A 23,389-nucleotide genomic window follows, 5' to 3' on the forward strand; every position below is an offset into this window, starting at 1 on the left:
AATGGCTCCAGAGATTGACCTCAAAAATGCCTATTAATTAGTGCAGACGATATTTTAAGTTACGTCATTTAAAATTCTATTTTTTCAACTTATGCAAAACTATTTATAACATAAAATTCAATTTTTTTCAACATTGTTAAATAAAATAATAAAAGTAAGAAATTATTATTATTAATTGTTTTTTTTATTAAATTATCTTTGAAAAAACGAGTTTCATAATAGTCTGCCAAACATTTATTCAAGTCTCTTAAGATAAGGCAAAATACGTAAAGGCAAAATACGTGAGATAAGGCAAAATACTCAAAAATTTACGTAAAATGGTTCAAATTCTGGACTGCTCTTCTGACCAAACTATTGGGACCAAATTTCCCTGATTGTGGCTAACCCCTCAATTTTGGGGATCAAAAATCTTAATCCGTCAATATAAGGTATGTTTATTCAGAAAAAAGCGGGTTTTGTGTCTGATTTCTTAACTTAATTTCCGATTTCTTTACTAATTAATTAGCATATTCCTCTTGAACCATTAAAATTAAGTTTTAGAACATGAAGATCCGATTATAAGATCGAAAGTTATTTGGAGTAAACTGTGCTTCGTTTTTCGCACTGTACCCTCAATGCCGATAACATAGCGGGCACGAATCACCTCTCATGTGTGACATAGATAAAAACAATTGAGTGATCAATTGAAAGATGGAATTGAGTGATGGCTGGAACTGGAATACCATTAAAATGAGTATCGGATGATCAGAAATGCACACATTGAATATTTGTAAAATGTACTAGACTTTGGGTGAGTGTGTGCTTCCCACCACACATTACCCATCTTTTTGCGTCGTATACTTGCAAATAAGAAGCCCTCTGAAACTGAATGAATCGTTCAGGATATGTATTTCAAAGTATTTCTTTTTAGTTCATAAACTACTTTATTCCAAACAGAAACAATTCCAGTTTCTCCTACGTGTTTCCAATTTTGTTTTATTTGGCGTAAACGAAAAAATAGGGATATTCTTATGAGCAATATACATTCCACTGCATATCATGACTTTTATATTTTATCTTTATTTTTCTATGCATTTATGTTTCCTTTCATTTACGAGATCGTTTTGGAAAAAAAAAAACATGTTCAGAAAATTGGAAATACATCGTAAATAAATGCCTAACAAATAGCTTCACGCACTAGGAGGTATTTTTTATTGCTACTACCGTAATATATTTTACATAGTCTTAGAAGCGGATTCCTAGAGGACAAGTGATATTTTTCAAGAAAATCCTCTTATTATTTTCTTGTTTTCAATAAAAAAATTTAAAATAGAGATGAAATGAATTGAATTTACATCCTTTCACAAATGACGAAAATAATTTATGTATGTTATAACTTTTTATACTAATACTTCAATTATGAAAGCACAAAAGATTTATCCTAATTTTTAGACGTAAGAAAATTGTTCATTTTTCGAAGACACATTATTTTAAAGGTAGAATATATTTTTATATTTTTCTACATAATTCCCATTTTCGTCTAGATATTTTTGTTTATTTTTTGACATTTCTCATATGCTTTTGTTAAGTTACTCCGGCGTCTTTTTTTGGAGAAAGCATAAAGATTCCAAATTGCAGAATATAAAATTAGAGAGTTTTAAAGAGAAGTCAGAAAACTATTTTTTAGGGGTGTTAATACTGAAGCTGAGAATATAACTTCTTTATATATTGTATCCTCTATATATATGATAACATTAATTCATATATACATGTATACCGTTGGATTTTTTAGTATTCCAAGATTTTGAAGTATTCATTTCCAACTTCTAGACCATTAAAATTTAATAGTCATAGCAGTGCTTTTATTTGATTAATATTTATTACGGTTATAAAAACAAAAAAATATTCATATGAAAAAGTATAATTACTGTATTTTTTGTAATTTCTTTTTTCTTCTTTTTACAAATTACTTTATATCTTTATAAAACTTCAAGTAAAAATTCAAAGATTACCGCTCTCTATTATACTTTTTGACAAACAGTTTTTAATAAAAAGATGAAAGAAAAAAGTAGATGAATTCGACGTCAAAAAATTTTAGAAGAAAAACTAAACTGTAATTTTCTCGTCTAAAAAATAAAGGTATCTCATTTCTTTTTAACTCTTTTTAAAAGAAGGATTTAAAAGAGAAATGTTTCTTTAAAGAGATTTCAACTGCAGTAAATTCTTCAACCTTTTTCACTGTTAAAGCAGAATTTTTCGTTCTATTTTTGGTTTCAAAAAGTATTAAATAAATTAAAACAATAAATTTAGGAAGGTCGATTTGCGAAATAAAGTTCAAATCTTAACTTTTATTGGTTGGAAAATTTTTCTACAAATAGAGTAATACTTTATTTTAATTTGTAAAATAATTATTGATGAAATAAAACGTCAAGAGTTCAAAATGATACGGACAAATATAATTGAAAAAGTGAAAGCACTTGAATCTCAAGTAAGATTATTTGAAAATTTACATCTGCATCAATAGTTAAAATATTCTATGTTCCTTGCAGGTAACATATGTATTAAACTATATAGCACATATAAATTAATGTATCATTAATTTACAGCTATATGCAGAATATTTGCAAGCTCAGGCATATTCTTACTATTTTTGGTAACAAATACAGCTACATAGAAATCTTACAAAGGAAATTTTGATAATTTTTACTTTTATAATCTCTAGCAATTGAAAAGTTACTACATGTGTACAATTTCAAGAAATACTATTAAAATATGCTTATTTAACTAATTTGAAATAATTAAAAATAATTCTTCAAATACTGACAAGGACATTTTTGTATTTTTTTATAAGTCTTTGTGTTTAAAAAATTATTTAATATATTTTCTGGAAAGAAATGATCGGTTATTTTTTGCATTTTATCTTCTTTTCCTTAAAAAAAAAGAAAAAAAAGAGATCCATTGACAAGTTTCTCTTGAGTTATATTTTTAATGCGACGGTAAAATAACAGAAATAGATCAAGACGTGCATTTTGCAGTCGTCGCAAATATGCTCATGTTTGTTTTTTTTTTACTTTCAAGATTTGACGACCTAATGGTCTTGGCCGCTTTCAAACAAACTAAACAGATCAAACATTCTGAAATGTATTTTTATCCAAAGTTGAGGATATTTTTGAAGAAAGTAAATAAAGTAAGACAAGTTAGTGAGATAAGAATCGTATCGTACCCCACGTGTCGTCCATGTCGTAAAATGAAGCTTTAATTCCAACTACCCAGTAATATAAAGGCCATTGTTTTACAAAATAGGCTAAAGATGCATCACAGGATCGCAGTTAATGTTTTTTATTATAAGAATCGGATATACTTTGTTGTGAATTATTATTACTCATTATTGGTGTATTGAATTTTCCGTTAATAAGGCAACTTTTATTATTTACTAGCCAAGCGACCCAGCAATTTTGTACTATGACACAAAAACAAAACAGTTTTAAATATTTTATATATTTCTGTATATTTATCAAGTAGTTTTATTGCGTTTAGCAAATATTTTTGTAAATAAAACTTTAAAATAAGCTCGTTTGCTTCTCACGAGAACTTAACTATATTTTAAAGTTCAAATTTTTTTGGCTTTAGCATTACACCTCCAGATTTTTAAAAAATTTATTCACATTTTTAAAATGAAATTTTAATACTGGTATAGTGTCAAAAATTCTTGTACGATAATACTTTTCATTAATCTGATTGTTAATTGATTTTTTTAAGTCAGGGAGGAGCATTGTTTGATTTTCAGGATCATTGTCCGATATTCTTCACAAAGGTGTGTTTTAAACTCAAGATCCATCTATTATCTACACTCATTTCTTTAAGCTTGAGTCATTGCCTAGTTTTTCTTACAGTGATGTATTTTTTAAAATTTTATTATTAGGATTGCGGGTTATTTTCCGGTATACACTTGTTGGGCAATCACTGTCCTCCTATACTGACGCTTTATGATTAGAGGCAATAGTCACACATTCACTTGTCTGGTATTAATGCCTTATGTATTTAGAGAATAAGAGCTATTGTCCTCCTAATAATATGCCAATATCGTACGATGTATTTTGTATAGATATTAACGTTAGCTAGAAGTAGAATCATCGGATTTATTGCAGATTTAACCGACTATATCTATATATGTATGTAAGTGTGTGTGTGTAATGTGAATTGATTTGATTTATTTCCTTAAAACACACTATTAAATTTGAGATACAATTTTTGATGTGTTAATGCAATTTCTTTGTTGATATCTCTTTTCAGGTATCTCTATCATCCGAAGCAATGTCTAGAACATAATACAGGAAGGATCAGTAAACCAAAGGAAATGGTAACAAAGATAAACCAGAAACAAAGAACACATCAGAGGCACCAATAAAACAATTATAGTTCATAAGTATTACAAAAGATTCCAAGAGGCCAGAATGTGATATTTTTAATCATCATTTTTATTGTGCGAGACTTATTATAACTTGCCTGTTTTTCCAGGATATTTAGTTTTTCTGGTCTGGTTAAAAAGAAATAAAGATTATTTATTTCAAGAACAGAAATAGAAAACATGTCGCTAAACGACACTTTATGCGAGGAAGATCTTCAATCATTTAAGAATATGCCGCTACCAAGTTATGAGAACCATACATACTTTCGAGAACCATACATCTTCAAGACGTTGATTGTCACGGACTATTTTAAGATTGTAGCTTACGTATTTATTATCTTGGGCGGAATACTTGGAAACATTAGTATCATTCTGACTGTTGCTCTAAATAGATCTATGCGGACAACTATAAACTATTATGTTGCAAACTTGGCTGTTGCAGATGCACTGATATGCATATTTTGCATGGGACCTCATTTTATTAACACTCTTACATATCCAGTATTTGCTCTTGGTGAATTCATGTGCAAGTTCAATCCTTTTACTCAAAGTAAGTTAATTATACATATATATACACATAAATTATACATATGTTTTTTCCTTAAATGTCCTTTTGTTGAATTTCTTTTTTATTAATTTTAGTTATTAAAAAGTTATTTGGGTTATTAAAAAAACCCCATTATGAACAGGCTGGTTAATAATTCTCTTTTTTTTTCAATCTGTAATAATAACTTTTTTCATGGAATATATAACAAAAGTAAGTCTTAAATCAAATATTGAAACTATTCAGAATTTTAAAAATCTAATAGACATTCGAAAATATTTATGCAAGAATTCAAATTAGCCGACCGGCTGTATGGTGATCAGGAAGCTGATCTCAAGTCAGAAAGGTCCATGGGTCGAATTTTTATAAGGCATGGATGTTCTTTTCTTTTCTTCTCTGTACTATATGTCTTTCTTATTGGAGGAATAACGTTGACCCACCTAATATAGTGCTCCTGAGATAGCGGTCTACAGAATCTGCCCTTGTGATACCCGAATCAGGAAAACCAAAATCCGGGTGGGCATTGGGAAAACCAAACAATTCAAACTCGTTCCACAATGGCGGTAAAGAATATTTATTAAGTAACATTAATATTTATTTTAATTAACTTATATTTAATTTTATTAACCTATATTTCTCTTTATTAATCAGTATTTATTGTATTGATATGTAATGATTTTTTTTCACTTCCAATGGCACATTGAAAGACAATTGAATATCAAAAAGATAACAGTAAATCTATAATTAAGAGTGAGCTATCCAGTAGCTCTCCAAGATTCATGTCCGGAGAAGAGAAGGGCATCTAAACAGGTGTGAGAAATCCATCTCTTCCTGGAGATCACATAAGATGCAAAAAGGATCAAGAACCATGTTGATGCTACTTAGATATTAAATATTTAATAATTATCAAATTAAACTGATTAAACGGAAGTAACTTTAAGTATGGAAAAATATATGAGTCAGTGCATAATGAGCATATCATCTTGAGAAATACTTTAAATTCCTTCATTATGCAATTAATTTGAAATTACAAGCAGAAATTTAAAACAGCAACCTACTTTCTTCTACGCACATGTCATAAAAGTTGTAGAATAAATTAGTAAACTATTTAAATATATAGCGCATTTTTTATTTAAAAAAATTAGCAACTTTCTAAAGTTTTCATAATTAAATCACACAAGATTTCCATACTGTTGTTTTTTCTTTACATCGTAGATTTCTGAGTCTAAAATATTTTTCCACGCATCAAATCATAGAATTACTTTTCTTACAGCGTTGAAAATTTATATAAAAATTTATGAGTTAAGTTTTGCGAATGAGGCAACAACACTGACAACAGAAAGGTTTCTGTGTGTTAGCAGACAGTGTGCCCCTGATGAAGTGCCGTTTTTGCTAACATGAGTAGGTACTTTATTTGCATCGCACTAGATCTGCAAAATTGGCTATAGGCGACGGTCTGGGAAATATCAATGAGGATGATCCGAAGACATGCCATTGCGATTTTGATTCTCTGCAGAGGGGATGACTTCCCTGCTTTGGTAGCCCGACCACCTGCGCGCGAAGTCGAGCACTTTATGGTAGAACAGTTTAACGGGGAAAGAGACCACGCAGACTTGGTTCCTCCACAGGCTACTCAAAATGGTTATCCACCCGTTTACTGACCGCAGCCAGTGACACTTGACTCCTGTGCTCTACTGGGAACCATCAGTCCACTGCAGGAATTTTACTGGCAAACTTACTGGAATTTTACTTTAAAAATTCTTCTTTTTTTGCTTGATTTGTGTTTCGAACTTTCCAAATTGTTTAAATAATACAAATTTGGTTTTAGCTGCTTTTAGAGTTTTTCTATTTTGACTTATTATTATTTTAAATGTTATTTTCAATTATTTTGCCTTTTTCTTAATTTTTTTAAATCATTTTGTGATTGGATGAGGTAACATGTATTCAGATTTTTTACATCCACTAAACATTCTAAAACAAATTTGCTAGTTTTCTAACACTTTTCTACAAATCATTAACATATCTCTTGCAGAGCACTTTAAATAGGGTACTTAAATTTTAATGCATCATAAATGTTGCTTTTACTGATTTGAAGATTTTTGATATAAAGTTTCTCCTATCATTGCCTTCATATATCCGGCAGTCATAATTTCATTCTCTCCTTTTAACCATCTGACTTTAGGCAGTTTATGCATAAACATGGAGCTTCATCATGAATTCAAGAACATCTCAAATTCATTGACTTAAATGTTTGATGTTTTAGAAGATTTCGGAATAGATAAAAGATGCTAATTACTCATAATAGTAATAGTAATGATATATAAACATGAGTTTAGAGTTTGCTTATTATTTTGGACATTAAAATTCAAAATAATTTTGCATACACTTTCATGTACTTTAAATTATATAGTTTGCATTTTCGATACCTTACACTACTGATAGAACTTCTCCGTAGTTATGGAAAATAAGTGAATATATGAATACTTAAATTATTCATGAGTTTTATATTTTGTGTCGAAATATTTATGTAGAAATGTTGATTTTTAATAATTTTTATCACTTTTTAATATTTATAAATAGTAGTTACGGTATTGTTTTGTAATATTTAATTAAGGAATACATTTGATCTAAACTGCAATGGTTAATAATAATTAGAGTTTCGAAATATTTCTATTAAAAATATAAATTTATAATTAAATAAATTCGAGATGCGCATGTTTGAAAAATGGCTGTTTGATTTTTAAAAAAATTTCACTTTTTAACCAAAATATATTAATTTAGAGATTTATATCTCTATTTGGGTTTACAACAGTTTTCTGACCCAAACTTTCTATCAGATATTTTGTGAATCATTAACAGCGATTAAAAAAGCTTTTTTTATTACCAGAAAACCGGACATGGTTGCTTATGTGATGTAATTTTAATTACCGTTTTTATAAATTTTTAGAATATTTTTCACAATTGAAGAAAGAAAGTTATTCACACTAGAGATTTCAGAAACTCAATATTAAAAAAAATCAATATATAAATCTAGTGATTCCTGATAAAACAGGTACGAGTTGAAATACCTACAAGTTTCAACAAGCAATCAAATATAAGATGTTAGTTTAACTATTCGACAGACATTATATGATAATAGCTACAAAATTGATTAATATTATGAGATATTGGTGACAAAGTTTGATTGATATTATGAGATATTGACTGATATATTCGACTGTTATTATGAGGCACTTGTTGCACCGTTCGATTGGTAAAGTAAGACATCAGCTGCACTTTTTATTTAATATAATGAAGAGTTAACCTATCCGTTTAACTATTGACTGAAAATTGGATAGCTGACTTATCAGACTGATGTAAAAGATGCCTAATTCTACGGATTTCAATTGGAAAGTTTTAAATATGTACAAATTTAACTGCAAGAAGTCCTTAAACTTTATTTAATTTTGCTAATGATATTTGTTCTCTGAATTAATTGATCAACGTAAAGCATTAAAAACTAATTAAATTACCTAAATATTATCAATGAAAATCGACATTGAATCTTTTATATATAACCATCGTTGAACAGTCGACCCAATTTTTGTGTTCACGACTACTATTGTTTAACTCCGTAGCCTTGTAATTTTGAACCCAATCCAGAAGACAAGGGAATTCCTGATATCAAGTATTCAAAATAATCTGCCTTCTTGGAGGCCTTCTTTAATGAAACTAACCCGCATTTGCTTAACATGGAGAGGAAGACCATGAGAACCTTCTACGGTTAGTCTGATGGCAGAGGGACTCTGGACTCATGATCCGTTTACAACTGAGGATATTTCTCGTCAGCACTGTGGTTGGTACAAGCCGGATGTAAATTCGTATCGACCAGCCTTCGCTGGGAATCGAACCCGGGTCACCTCACTGGAAGGCAAACGCTGTATCCCCTGAGCCATCAAGGATCATTTTGAATCTTTGAAAAGTACGCCACTGATATCCCACCCTATCCTTTTTGAAAAAAAAGTAAAGTAATGCATTTTAACTCAAATAAATAGTAAGTTCGGCATTGTAAATCTTGTATGCACGTCAAATTTTTATACAACAATTGCTTTGCGTTTCTATAAAACGTGGATTACCTCTAGTCCCTCAACTTTATTTTCATTTATTTCCTCCCCTTTGTTCATTGAATTCTCAAGCAAGCACGTAAAGTTGAAATATTTCTGTAGTATATGGTGAGATAGATTTTTTTTTCTCCTCGCTAACACTCATGAAAATTCCCCCTCAAATAAAACTTGAGATTCTCTTAGGAAATAAAAGCTCCAGGGTCAGGTTACTCTCTGACCTTAAATCCCAACTATTGCTTCGAGGCTCTAACGGATAAAAGTTCGAACAATAAGATTCTTATGATCTCGCCAAGCATCGAATAAATTGCCTTCAAAGAAACGATTCTCACAGAGAAGAAAGAGTTACAACGTAACGTTTTCAACCGGAAAATTATATTAATGAATGGTACTTTTTGAAGAAAAAATAAAACTGGGTTTTGTTTTTTGAAAGAACTATTAGGTATTAAGAGAAGGGAAGTGGCATATTAATGGTCTGAAGTTTTAAAACTATTATTTCTGTTCTACAACGATAAAAAAAAAATTCATGCTCTGCAATTTTCTAACTTTAAAAATTTTGGCGTTATCTCAAGAGCATATTTTAAAAAGTCTTAAAATTCTCATACACAAAAAAACATTTTTTTTTAATATTTTCAAGCATTTTTATCACATCTTGTTGTATATTTCAAAATATTTTAGATTAAACTAAGGCAGTGGAATAAAAAAGTCTAGTTAATCAAAAAAAATCACTTATCAATTCTTAAATCCACGAACATTTTTTTTTTGTTTTGCTGTTTTTCTGAAAAGGATTAACCTATAGAAATACTTATATAAGAAGTTAAAGTAAATTACTAACATTTTATTAAGACACAGAATTATAAGATTACAATATTCATATTCATTTTTTTTCAATTTTTGAAAAATAATGTAAAACAAAAATGTAATTAATTAATTTAATTGTTTCTCATAACAAGTCAGACTGCAATTATTGTACACAAAATGTTTTAAATACTTGCAATTTGTTGATAAAATCCTTTTAGAATTCAGATAAAATTAAAGAAGTCAAAATTAAGTGTTATATCTAGATTAGATTGCAGTTATCTAATATTCTTTATTTGCGGCTTAAAAATCAATTATTCTAAAGATATTTTATATTTTATTCATATATTTTGTGGGTTTACGACTACTAATGTTTAACTCCGTAGCCTTGTAATTTTGAACTAAATCCAGAAAGTAAGGGAATTCCTAATCAAGTGTAGGTAGAAATGTGCTTTCTGGAGGACTTTTGATGGGAATTAACTGCCAGTTAAACCTCTCATGGTAAACCTGATGAAAAAGAGACTCTGACTTTTGATCCGTCAAACACTGAGGATATTTTTTATATTTTATTTTATAATTTTACAGTTTTATAACCATCGTTAAAACAGCCGACCCAACTTTTTGGATTTACTACGACTAATGTTCATCTCCATTACCTTGTAAATTTGAATCCAATCCAGAAATCAAGGAGACTCCTGGACCAAGTATTGGGAGAAATTTGCTTCGTGGAGAACCTTTTTAATGGGACTGACCACCGCATTTTCCCGACATGGAGAGGAAAACCTCCATGGTTAGCCAGACGGCAAGGGGACTATAACCCATGATCAGTCTACCACTGATTATATTTCTCGTCAGCACTGTGGTTAGTGCAAGCTGGATGCGGAATTCTCATTAACCAGTCATTTCTGGGATGCGAACCCGGTTCATCTCATTAGAAGGCAAACGCTCTATCTCATGAGTCATCGTGGCTCATTGAGGATATTTGACATCACCACTATGGTCAGTGAAAGCCTTAGCCCAAATCCCAGCCATCCCTGACATTTGAACCCGGTTCAATGGAAGGCAAACGCTCTTTTCCCTGAGCCTCACTGCTTTTCCTAAAGATTTTTAAATCTAAAGGAATAACTAAATAGTTAATCTCAGAAATATTTTTCAAACCATGAAATTTCCATTTCACTGTAAAATTTTTTTGCGCAAGTAAAAATGGACTTATTCGTCACTTTCAGAGTCTTTAAAAAATTTCTGCTACTATTTGTCTCATTGCATTTGATATTCTGTATTTTTTGCATGCTTAAAAGTGGTTTGTATATTTGTTAAAAATTGGATCCTCTTAACAAAACGCTGGTTAATTACGGAAGGAAAAAAAATCTTTATCAACATTTAAAATTACCATTATGCTAAAATGCCTGAAGAATCAGAAATGTAGTGTTAAAGTGAGAAAATATAATACTGTATTATGTATATATATATATATATATATATATATATATATATATATATATATATATATATATATATATATATATATATATATATATATATATATATATATATATATATATATATAGCTAACAAACTAATATGACATGTGTCAATGGTGTGAAAATATTTAATATTGTTATATTAGTGTAAGCATTCAATCCATCTTTAAGCATTTAATTCATCAAATCGGTAAAAGCATATTATTTATCATCGTTTTAAGCAAATTTAAGCTTTTTTTTAAATTTTATACTCAACATAAAAGCAATTTTACATATTAAACTGAAGAAAATAACTCTTTTTTTTAATAAATATTTATTGGTTGATTGACTTACAATAATGAATTCTTAATGCAATTGGTTAGATTGAATTATAATAATGATTACAATACAATAATTTTCCTGAAATTTTGTATATTTTTTAGATTTTTAAAGTTAAAAACTATGTCCAAGTTTTTGGAATTTTTTTTCAAATACACGTACACATATATATATATATATATATATATATATATATATATATATATATATATATATATATATATATATATATATATATATATATATATATATATATATATATATATATATATATATATATATATATATATATATATATATATATATATATATAATATATATATATATATATATAGGTTTTCTCAACATTTCACAGTAATATGCAGTATATTGCTGAAAAATGACATGCTTAGCAATAATAGTTTATTATCAAGTACTTCTTACAACATATCAATTTAATTATTACGACATTTTCCATCATAAAAGGAAATTTTTACATCTTAAATTTGTTTATATTGAATAGTTTTATTAAAAAAAAAACTTCTTACTTTCAAAATATTCTGTTTTTTCACTTGAGAGAACTTCCAAAATTTTGTGCAATAGCCTATTAGATAAAACTTTGACGTATCTGTGGCAAAATAAGAAGTTAAATGTTTCTGATAACTTTAGAATTAAGTTTTATTTAGAACATACTTTATCCATTAAAATTTAATACACATCTAAATTATTCAGTTTCGGATTTTAAAGTCATTTTCACCTTCGCTTGAAATATTTACGCACAAATGATGATGGATGTAATGCTAAAGTGATTGAATATTTTGCCTCGATGTTCTGTCAGGTAGTTTAATGGGTAGTCTAATTTTAAACAACAGTTGCTTTTTAAACGATAGTTTTATCTTGTTTTAAATGTAACTTATAAGTTTTTGTTTATTTCTGAAAGAATAAAATCATTTTTTCTTTTAATGTTCTAAGTAAACCAAAAAGTTTTTGAAGACTGATAACTCTGAAATTAGTTTAGAAGCTTTGTAAGCTAGTTGTTAGATGTTTTATCTTGTTTTTTATTCAAAAGAAAACTTTAGTTAAAGTATAATAAATAAAATAAAGTTTTTATGCCTAAAAAGTAACTAATATAGTCAGAAGGGCTTATAAAAACTTTGATGTATAAAAAAATGGAAAATGCAGGAGTCAAAAATCCTTTACAGGGAATTTTGAACTGAAAACAAAAAATATATTTTCAATTAAAAACTATCTTCTGGAATGCAAAAATATTAATAAAAACATGACTGGTACTTAATTTTAGAAAAAAAAGTTAAAAATATGTTTTTTTCTTCGCATACCCTAATGTTAGTGAAAATGCAACACCATGAAGAAATTGCCACGCAAAGAAAAAAATGTGGTTAAAACTATCAGAATAAGGTAAAATTTCATTCATCATGTTTTTGATTCTATGGGAATACCAAAAAGCTCGGCAATTTTTACTGACATGCCTTGGTAATGATTTTGATAGAATTAACAATAAAATATAGTTTTATAATATGTGATAAAATATGTATACGGTACAGTTTGCTGATTTTATTATCCTACTTTAGAACAGTGACCAATTTGTTACGGGCATGGAACTCTAAATGATCGAATATCTTTTGGTGGAATTCCAAGTAATTAAACAAAATTAGTATCTGTGAATAAACTAATGAAATAAATAAATAAAAACTGAAAACCAATTTTAATCATATTAACGTAAAGAATAAAATTCAGTTACGTATATTTCTACTAAATGTGTGATAGTAAGGTCTATAATTTTGGGAACTAGAATTTCTGATAAAGCGTTATTATATGAACAGAAATATTACAAAATAAATGGTTTAAGTACCATATATTTACCTGAATTATGTTTTTTTTAATTTATTTTTATTTTTTATTCATTTTAAAAAGAAATGCCATTATCTTGAAATAAAGTAATTTTATCAAAAATTCTTACTCTTTGTGGAATCGAATTAAACGACTTTCCCATATTACCGATTGCAGAATTAGATAACCTGCACAATTAGTTTGTAGTTCGAAATAGTTTAATAATTTGCAGAGCTTACATCCCTTTACTTTTCATGTAAGTTTGGTGTGATCCACGCAATTCCTATAGATCAAGTACAGGTATATATTATTGGGCAGATGCATATAAGTGAAAAATTCAACTTATGATACATCTTACCCCGAGTTTAAGTGAGATAACAGGAAGCAAAGTTATTTAAGATACACGAATTAATATTATAATAGGGGAATAAAGGGGAATAAGTAGTTATTGGAAGTTTTAGCAAAGGTGTTTTAATGTTTGTTAGAGAAGAAATAATCCAGATTATTTGATGATTAAAACTGAAAAATAAAGTGTGAAAAGCAAAGTATCGAGTTGAAAATAACATACAATGGCAGTGATGTATCACTTGTTACAGGAACTCAGAAATGTCGATAATCCATGGAGCAGTAAAAAATGCTAAAAAAAAAATAAGACTCACCAATCATTTGAGACTCATTTTTTTTGTAACACAGCTGCTATATTTGTTAATATATAAACTTTTTTCTGAATAAAACATTACTTCCTCTTTATTTCTAAAGCAGTAAACATTTTTTGTCTCCAAACATTCACTTATAAAAGCATCATTGTCGTAATATTTTCTTTTACTTTATGTTTAATAACTGGTGCACTCGGTAATAAAAAAATGCTTGTTCACAAATTCCGTACAGTATATATTCATACCCCAAATACATTCTCCTTTCCGTTCCTTCATTATATTCAAATTCTATATCCATAAATACAGTTGTGAAAGTTCTGAAAAACACTGCAAAAAAAGAGCTCTCAAAAGTGATTAAAATATATCAAAATAGCTCGGAAACAAGCTATAATCGAAATTTAAAACCTCTTGTATTCAAAAGTGAGGCATTTTATACTCATTTTAGAACAAAATATATAGTTTTAAAAGTAACGTGGAGGGAAAAATATGTGAGAAAAGGTTGTCGGCAAGGATCCTGCCATGGATGTCCAGGTTCATTGTAGGATGCTCTTACAACTATAGTTGTTCACCCTAGTCCTGTGAAGGTTAGGTAGCTTTATATATTCTGCTTGTTTCAAAGTTTTTAAGATTTAGCGACATAACAAAAAGTGAACTTAAAATTAATGATGTCTTGATTAAACAATCGGGACCATATTTTCTAAATTGTAGCTATTTTTAATTCTCTTCAATTACATTGAATTTTTTTTATTTATTTATACTTATTGCAGTGTCTACTACAGGCTCTTATTTCTCTCAGGACAACTATGGTAGTACTGTGAACCCTGGAATGTTTAGAAATTCGAATCCTATAGGAAAACACCGAATGTCTCTCTCGCACCCCTCCCCGCATCACTGTTGAAATCGTGCACTTTGCTAAATTATGAGGTTAATGCTGTTTCAATTTTGAATACGCGTGTTCTTAAATTTGACTATTATTTGCTGCGGAGCTGTTTGGAACATTTTTGCTCAATTTAGAGAAATCTCTATTTAGAGTGAAACGAAAATAAAAAAACTTAGGAAAGATCATTTGAAAGATCTTTTCATTAAATTTTTTAGACGGGATTAAACAGAGAGAGACTTACGTATTCTATAACGATAAATAAGAAGTTCACAAATGACCAGTACTTTGTTTTTCTTCATTAATAAAACTTTGAATAATATTCTTTATGAAAGAATAAATATTCAAATATAAATATGAAAGTAAATATAAAAATTCCAAGCAGAATAGTACAAATATTGACAAAGAGCTTCGGTAAAACTTAACGTTTTTTTCGGTGTTCCCCTACTGCCAGAAACAAGCTAAATTTTATCATATTCTGGTCGTTTTGACCATACTTTTTCTCTCAGTAAGATAATTATTGATTGATTAATGAACAGTAGTTAAACACCAATGAGAGGTACAAGAAGGAAATCTCCAAATCTCTTGATATACTTCAAAATAATCGAATATAGTAATTTTTTTCCACTTTAACTTACTTTTAAATCTAGAACTGTATCTATTTCGTTTAGTTATATACCGATTCTGCACCGCTCTTAAGAATATTGAAAGACAGTTTCCGAAAAATACAGTTGTCCATAATAGTAAAATAAAAACCGATGCATTAATTTGCTTAGAAATTATACTTAAGCTTATTACAATTGTAAGGAAGGGTGTTTGCAAATTTTTACAAATGCATTGTTTAATTATTGGATTGTAAATATTTTTGGATACCTTATATAATTTTGAAAATTTATCAATGGTATTTTTACGATTAACACATCATTCATGTAACAGTATTGTTTAATTCAATAAAAGTTAAATAGAATTGTCTAGAAAATGATAATATCACTGAATATCACAGAAGCATTGCCTATCAAACGAAATGAAAAACGCAGTTTTTAATTCTCTAAAAATTCCGGATCGGTTTTTTTTTCTAAAAAGAAAATTCAAGAGAATAATACAACTATAAAATTCATGCAATGTCTTTACTTTGTAAGAATTCTGTTCAAAAAATGATTTTTATTAGAAATAAATTCTCTTAACATATATATCATGCATAATGTATTAGTTTCCTACAAACATAATTTGAAATTACCGATATGCATTTTGCATCGATAACATCAAAGCATAATTGGATATTTTCGTTTATTGAGATGCATGCCTCAAATTTACATAATTTGCAATGTTTAATAAGAATATCACATAACAATGCTTATTCAAATCGAATTTCAAGTATTGGGAAGGAACTTGGACTCAAAGTTTACATTATCTTGCTATTTTTCTTAAAATTCAATTGCAAGTTAGTTAATATATTCTAGAATTCAACTGTTTAATATTCTTTGGAAAGTTTGTTTTTTTCTAAAGAAAATTTGCATTTTGAACTAGAATAACTATCTTTTTCAGATCGAATTATGTATGAAATAATTATTTTACTTCAAAAACTATTACTTAATTGAAACTTATTATTAAACAGTTGCTATGATCTATTTATTAAGTAATGTTTACATCGATAATTGATAAAATGAAGAACCATGGATATACTAATTTGTTAAATGAAACGTAAATACCTGGAGTTTCAGTACAGCGGGATCTTAAACAAAGAAGAGGTAAAGACACATCACAGGAATTGAGAATTAATTCGCAACCCAACTAACCATCTAAGTTAAATGCCATCAAACGCAGTTAGGAGCGCCTGTCTGTTACAAGTTTGGCTGTTCATGAGCATTTGAAACTGTTTTTCTATTTATCTAAATCATTTAAAATTTATGTTAACTTTATCCTTTTTTTTTCAATATTAAAGAAAATTGCATTTAAACAGGACCAGAAAAAGCTTGTTTCCCAGAAATAGCTTGAAATAGTAGACTAAACATTGTTTTCTAAAACATTAAACTGCGATAAAACAGCTTTTTTTGGAAATGCAACGTATTTTAATGCAATTGTTGACAGTAATTATCAGAGAAAGTAAAGTCGACGTAGAAAAAGATAATTTGAATAATCTTTGCAACGAAAAGCGGTAGGAAAGAGTGGGGTCAATTGTAACATTTTTTACTTAACTATTTTTAACTAACAAAAAATCCAATATATTATTAGTATTAATTGACAGACGAGTAAAGTAGACTATCCTCTACTAAAAAAAAATACCTTATTTTAAATGTTATTATATTAGTTATTAACAATTTTTGACAGTCGTGCACTTGTTACAATTGTCCCCACTTACGGGGTCAATTGTAACAGTTCATAAATTCAACTAAAACATAGTTGATGATACATATTATCATAGTTGTGATGTATTTTTTACTGATCAAAATAGTAGTGATATTTAAGGCGTAAAAATAATAATGAGCAGACACCTAAAGGGTTACATTTTTAACTTTAAGGGGTTAAAAATTTTAATTTATGCTATGAAAGGTGACAAATAAAATAATGCACATGCAACATAATATAAATGATATAAGAAACTATTGGTGGTTCTTAAAGAGTTAAGTAATGATTTGAAAACATAAGATTATTTATTTTCAGCTGTTACAATAGTCCCCTTACTTACTATTACAATCGTCCCCAAGACGCCATTTCAGCTTCATTTTTTAAAATCAATGCTAGTTAATTAACAAAACTAATGTTTTTTTTTGAAATGTTAATTAAGGTGTCCACTTACATATTCGGTTAATAATTTTTATTTGTTTAAAAAAAATTACTTTGTTACAATATAATATTCTAATACCAAAAAAAGTACTTACGTAGCGTGAAAATATCTTTAGAGATGTAACTCTTTCAAAAGTACATAAAAATGGTTGCCAGCAGGGGTGTACATGTAGATTTATTAAAGTGGATACAAGGTGTATCAAGTTCGATACACCTTGTGCGCCACCTAGAAACCAAATCTAGAACCCGACACTCGAAATTTTTGCTCTGTTACAATCGTACCCTGTTACAATTGATCTCACTCTCCCCTATCATAGCTGAGAACGCTTATTGGTAATTTATTTCTAAATTTTTTAAAATTAATTTTATAAACTTTTGTACCTTCATTATTAAAACGTTTTGCAATAATATTATATATTTTACGATATTTTATTACTTAAAACTATCTTTCTACGAGATACGAAAACACAATAACTACATTTCTTAACACAATAATACACTCTTAACACAATGACTACATTTCCTACATTTAAATTACATCTAGAGAGATGTTATGTCAAATGAAATTGTATAGTTAGAATTCTTTCCTGACATCGTATTCGGGCAATCAACATTGACTTGCGTAGAAAGTGGATACAGAACAGATGACGCGTAAAACTGTAATTCAAAATTAGTTACTGCATTTCCTGACAGCAATAAAAGTAATTAAATAGTGAGATTAACATCTAATAACGTAATTTGCATTTACCAGAAACTGTTATTAATTTTAATGCATGGTTGGAGTGAATCACATCATTGAATAAAATTATTTCTCTGAATTCAACTAATTTGTAAACAAGTTTTAGTTGTTTTATGAGAGATAAAATTAAATTTATGCTATAAATTAAAAGTAAGTAATCAATATATTTTAATCTATAGTATTTCTTTTTAAATATACGATCTCACGATTATCTTGTCGAAAGTATAACAGGTAAAAACTCATTTTAATAAATAATCCCAAAAAACTGAAATGGGAGAAGATTCGCTTCAAAAAATTACATATAGGAAATAACAGTCGACATGTTTAAGCGCTCAAAAATAGGCGCCCATTTTCAAGACTTTTGTCGGACTTCAATGAGAAGAAACAATAGTGATTTGAAATGAGAACGTTAAGTTGCCAACGAAAAATAGAAAAACAAAGGTGAGAAACAAAACTTGAAGAAACCATAATAGCCGAGAGAGAGTGAAAAAAAAATGTTGTTAACAACTTTGCGTTTTATTTCAAGTCATTTTTGTTTCTTCTCATTCACATTTGACAAGTCTTGACAATGGGTGCCTATTTTTGAGCTCTCGAAATAGGCCGACTGTTATTTCTGAGTTGTAAGTTTTTGAAGCGAATGATGTTTTTAATCACGTAATAGGCAAGAACTTTTTAAATGACTGTATTTTTAATTATATTGATTTTCAAATTTTAATTTTCGTAATTATTTAAAAGAATTTTCAAGTTCTTAATAATACATAAAAACGTATCCAGAAAATCAGACGAAAAATGTCAAAAAAGGGTGAACTGTTACGTACCTTCTTTTATTAAATAGAATAAAATCGAGTGACTTCAGCCGTTGGGTAATAGCTGGAGGGAAAAGTGAAAGAAACTTAAATATTGCTATCTAAACAAAGAGAGATATCATCCCCATTTTATTTTTCTTTCGTGAATCGAATGAAATCAAAACAGAGTCAATCGGGCAAAAAGTTTAGAATTTATACTTAATCAATATACATATTTCTCTTATGTGTCACCGAAAACTCGGGTTTTTCTTTATCCGTTGGCAACAGTCTACCTATTATTCATTTTCATACGATATCCTAAGCTATAACTTAAATAATATTTTAAAAAATAGTAACCCGTTAAATATTTATTTAGATTATTTTGGTTAGGTTGCTGTAAGCAATAATTTAAGTAGTGTTGAATAGATAGTTTTACTTTAAGTATTTGTTTAGAATATTTTTGCATTAAAATGGCTATAGGAACTTTAAACAGAAACGGTGTCATAGTGGCACACATTGTCATTTATATATATATATATATATAAGTATATATGGTACGGTGAAACACCGAAATCTGGAAAATGTCAAGTTGTGATAGCGGTTGATCTCCAAGCTGGCCGATGTTGAATCCCAATCGTGATTCTGATTCGTTTAAATTTCAGCGTTATTTTTAAATGTTCAACGGTATATACAATTTCAGAAGTCCGTTAGTTCTATGTTGGATACCGGCTGGTTAGGTTACTTTTGCTTCTGATCAATAGGATCGAAGGTATGTGGGCAGTCATAAAAAAGAACTTTAGAAAAAAATGTCACCGCCATTCCGATACCACAGACGCCATTTTCAATTCGTATTTCGCCGAATTTATGTGGCGATGGAGGAACACAGATTCTATTCATGATAAATTTAGACAGTATCTAACTGCTATTAGAGAATTCTGTGCACATAAAACTGAGGAAATTCAAGCTTAATGAATAAGTGAGATGTTTTTTTTTTTCCTTTTCTTTCTGTGCTTACTCCATTAATTTTTATTTCGATTCAAAATGCATTTTATTGGGTTTATTAATTTTGCTTACATTGGGTTCATTGCAATTTTATGAAGTTTTGGCCGATGTCTTGCTGAAATTTTCCAATGTATTATTAAAATATCATTATGTTTTGGCAGCCATTTCTGTTACCGCGGTGTTCCGCGCAAACAGGAATGGTTATAAACATAAGTTACCAATTTCGTCAAGGGGCACCCACAAGTATATTTTTAAAATAGATTTTTGTTTTAAATTTTATCATTATTATATTTCTTATTTAATTTATTTCATTTTTATTATTTAAAATAAATACGTGAATTTTCGAATTAGCAAATTTGCGACCACTGTCAACTTCTACATTTCTTTTTGTTTGAAAGAGAATATTTGCAAAAATATGCCGCCTAAACGAATCTCTCTTAGTCGATCAACATCTCAAGCACGCAAGACGAGAACTAACCATTTTTCAGAAAAATCGGAGCAACGGGAAGAAAGACTTGAAACTAATCGAGAACACAATGCTTTAGCCCATTCCTTAGAAACGTCTGAGAAACAGGAAAGAAGACTGTTAACAAATCAACTACGCACTTATCAAGCCTGTTCCTTGGAAACATCAGAGCAACGGGAAAGAAGACTGTTAACAAATCAACTACGCACTTATCAAGCCCGTTCGTCGGAAACATCAGAGCAACGGGATGCAAGAATAAAAATCAATCAGGAACGCACTTCGCTATTCAGACGCTGCCAATACTCTGATTTGAATCTCAGTGCATTTCACTATGATCCGACTACCAACTATAGTCTTTCACCCAAGCGTCATCATCGGAAAAATGGATCAATTATGTATGTTTTGCAGTGCTCTCAAATTTAAGAATGAAACAGCTGGAATTTGCTGTTCTGGAGGCAAAGTGTAACTACCAGATTTAACGTCGCCAGCCGAGCCATTATCAACGTTGTTATCGGGTCAAGCAAATCAATAGAAACTTTTCTTGGCGAATATAGGTCAGTACATTCGTGTTTCCAAATGACTTCATTCGGTGCTGCTACAAGTATCGGTGCGCATATGGACAGCTAGAGTTATTTATTACATTCACATGCAATCCTGCTTGAGCTAAAATTAAAGAGCTTTAGTAACTTAGGCAAACATCATCGGATCTTCATGATGCATTATCACACGTGAGTTAAAACAAAAATTAAGCTCTAAACTTGGTTTTATTGCGAAAAATTAATGTTTTTAGAGAGACACGGTGTTTGATGCATTTTATTGAACGGCAGAAAAAGAGAATTGCCACATGATTTGGCTTATTGAAAAACTCACACCAGGACAAATTGGTCAGCTCATATCAGCAGAAATATTCATGACGCCATTGATCCAGAATTATTTCAGATCATCATCCAAAATATGTTTCATGGTCGGTGTGCATCACCATACATGTCTGTTTGAAAATGCACTAACGATATCCTGGAGAATTAACTGTTGAGACTATCACTGGTTTTTTCACCATTAAATAAAATTCTCTATTCAAATCATAATCACAAATCTCATTTACACACTTAAATACAAAATTTAAATTCAAACTGAAAGCGTTGCAACGCACGCAGGGTACAGCTAGTATATATATATATATATATATATATATATATATATATATATATATATATATATATATATATATATATATATATATATATATATATATATATATATATATATATATATATATATATATATATATATATATATATATATATATATATATATATATATGAAACTTATTGTTTTTCTTAACATTCTACGTGTTTTCTTTTATTTATTTATTGATTATATACACTGAATGGCCAAATTATTATGACCACCCCTTCAGTCGTCTGCTTCCATACCCAATACGGTGCAATGTGCGTCGAACAGTCCGTTCAGAGACGTTCACAGTTGCTCCTTGATTAAGATCACTGGCAATTTGTCGCACTGTTGCTCTCCTGTTGCGCTGTACATCCCTGGCCAGCCTTCACTCTGATCGGGCATTCAGTACCCTGCGACGACCACAAGTCTGACGTTGAGACCCGGACTGTTGCTTGATTGTCCATTCTTTGTACACATTAACAACTGCTGCTATAGAACACTTCTCAAGTGCAGCCATTTTGCTGATACTCGTTCCGACACATCTCCCATCCACAATCATTCCACGTTGAAATTCAGTTAAATCTCTTTTCTTCCCCATATCTGAGCAAGCAACACAGTATAACCGATGACTCACTTGTCCAGCATTCCCGTGTTATAGTTATCTTGCCCTCTAGTCACAGCGCTGTGACGCAATAACTCATTTGCATGAAACTCTGAGGTGGTCATAATAATTTGACCACTCAGTGTGTATATATATATATATATATATATATATATATATATATATATATATATATATATATATATATATATATATATATATATATATATATATATATATATATATATATATATATATATATATATATATATATATATATATATATATATATATATATATATATATATATATATATATATATATATATATATATATATATATATATATATATATATATATATATATATATATATATCACGCGATACTCAAGTTATGTCTCGAGGGGTGCGTGAGGAAGTAGTACGGCACATAGGGATGAGTTTTTTTTATATCCTATATCATGACAGAGATGAAAATAAATTTAATACTTCTGCTGTCAACTCTGCTGAAATGCCCCGAATTCATACGTACGGTGATTTACGTATTTGAATTGCTGTTGGGAAGATTTTAAATTATTATTAAACTTTAATACCTGAAGTACTTTCTCAATATCGCTGACATCTCTTGAAAAAAGTTAATATTGAAATCAAAGTACTTCCACGAGCGCAAGACGGAGAAAATAACTGGATAACATAATGTTTAAAGCTTTTTAAGGTGTTAGGATTGGAGAAAAAGTTGAATAATTAGAATATTTAAATGCAGTCTAAGTGTGCATTCGACTTGGTTACCTTAAAGTTTCGATGATGTGCAAGATAATTTTGAAAGGTGTCCAAGCTGCTTGTGAAATGTGG

General features: G+C 29.1%; 1 protein-coding gene across 4 annotated transcripts in view; it reads left to right on the forward strand.

Annotated features, from left to right (window-relative positions):
• Nucleotides 1–23,389, forward strand: part of LOC107454007 (QRFP-like peptide receptor) — a 129,191-nt gene that overhangs the window by 39,362 nt on the left and 66,440 nt on the right. For 3 of the 4 annotated variants that reach the window (XM_016071047.4, XM_016071046.4, XM_016071048.4), the window contains exon 2: nt 4,273–4,937. The exons of the other annotated variant lie outside the window; for it this stretch is intronic. In XM_016071047.4, coding sequence (XP_015926533.1) covers nt 4,568–4,937 — 370 coding nt within the window. In that variant the 5' untranslated portion in view covers nt 4,273–4,567. The remainder of the gene's footprint in view (nt 1–4,272; nt 4,938–23,389) is intronic. 4 annotated transcript variants of the gene reach the window in all.

The sequence above is a fragment of the Parasteatoda tepidariorum genome, chromosome 6 (assembly GCF_982258835.1).
Source record: "Parasteatoda tepidariorum strain Cologne lab strain chromosome 6, Ptep-v5.0, whole genome shotgun sequence".
Classification (NCBI taxonomy): Eukaryota; Metazoa; Arthropoda; class Arachnida; order Araneae; family Theridiidae; genus Parasteatoda; species Parasteatoda tepidariorum.